General features: G+C 47.8%; 1 protein-coding gene across 1 annotated transcript; it reads right to left on the bottom strand.

Annotated features, from left to right (window-relative positions):
- Window positions 1-256: 256 nt before the first annotated feature.
- LOC117297099 (trissin receptor-like) lies at window positions 257-1,210 on the bottom strand. The gene has a single exon (XM_033780232.1). The coding sequence runs from the start codon at window positions 1,208-1,210 to the stop codon at window positions 257-259; it is 954 nt and encodes a 317-aa protein (XP_033636123.1).
- Window positions 1,211-1,440: the final 230 nt, after the last annotated feature.

Below are 1,440 nucleotides of genomic sequence, written 5' to 3'. Positions count from 1 at the left end.
TTGAGATGCACCAAGTGAGAATACTGGTCTTTGACAAGACCGATAGTGTTCAGTCTTTAAAGATATGACGAATCCCACACAACACGCCAAGGATCTCTACTGAGGTATGAAGTGTTCGATGTAATCTGTTTCCCGCTGTGATTCAAACAACCAACGTCACTGCACATTAATGTATAAGTACTGTGACTTTTTGTTGAAAGGTTTTTTGGTAATTAGGTCCGATGACTGCCAAAACAAACAATGCTGTTTTCCCGAGTTATGCGACACTGGTGCTCATTGTTCCGAACTCATCCCGGATGTTCCGACGACCGCAAACCATCTCCCGTAGGCCTTTACGGAACTGCCGATATTTCAGTCCGTAAATCATCGGGTTCACGCAAGAATTGGTCGCCACCATGGCGACTGAGAGTAAGAAGAGCCAGTTCTCGAAATCAACGTAAAACCCGATGTTGTAGGCAAAGAACAGGACCTGATTTGGTGTCCAGCAGACGAGAAAGGTGATGAAGACGATAAGGAGCATCTTGAAGGTGTTGCGTCGAGCCTGGAGGAGAGACTCGGCCATGCTGGGCACGTTGGAACCGCTTGCACTGTGCTCGGCCACGCTCGTGGGACCAACTCGAGCCGCTCCCCGTTTCATCTCGACGCCAATGCGAATGTACGCAAACAGCATGACAGTCACCGGTAGCACGTATTGTAGGACGAGTGTCAGAATGCCAAGGACTTGCGATCTCACGACAGGGGCGCAGACCCCGTCTTGCTCGTCGTAAATGAAGAGGAGGTAGGACTTAATGGCTATAGCGCACACCCAACACATCGCCATGGCGAGACCGACTTTCAAGTGAGGCCATGAGGAGAACGTCACCTGGTACTTGAACGGATGGACGATGGCAAAGTACCGCTCCATCGTCAAGATGAGGAGATTGAAAGACGACAGCACGAAGAAGAAGAAGAGGATGAATGTGTACCAGACGTGGCAGAGGAAAACACCCAAGGCGTTGTCCGGAATTGGGTCTGGAACAGGGACCTCACTCTTCAGCAAGATCATAGTTGAGCCGAGAAAATCGATCACAGCCTGGTGAAAGATGAAGGCATTCGTACGGTTCTGCATAGCGGGTGTTTTCCATATGACAACGCATACAAGGCCGTTACCGAGTATGCCTATAATACCTACGAGGGTCTGGTAGATTCGCAAGCTAAGTATTTCCTCCATGGTGTGCTTTCAAAAAATACACCAGCAATGTCTTGCTCCGTACAAAACAGGACTACAAGTACATCGTGTCAACACCTCGACGACGAGGGTTTATATTATAAATGATTCCTCTCAAAAGCAATTTATCGAAGTCACTGATTTTGAGTCATTGACGTTTACAACACCGTTAATATACAGCTATTCAATGCATTTAGCGTTGGGCAACTCTTCACAAACCTTCATTTGTCAAA

Source organism: Asterias rubens, chromosome 11 (assembly GCF_902459465.1).
Source record: "Asterias rubens chromosome 11, eAstRub1.3, whole genome shotgun sequence".
NCBI lineage: Eukaryota > Metazoa > Echinodermata > Asteroidea > Forcipulatida > Asteriidae > Asterias > Asterias rubens.
Note: the sequence above shows the minus strand (reverse complement) of the source record. Positions and strands in the feature narration are given on the sequence as shown.

Bases quoted from the DNA above. Each gene is read 5' to 3' on its own strand.
- LOC117297099 (XM_033780232.1), bottom strand. From the start codon at position 1,210: ATGGAGGAAATACTTAGCTTGCGAATCTACCAGACCCTCGTAGGTATT.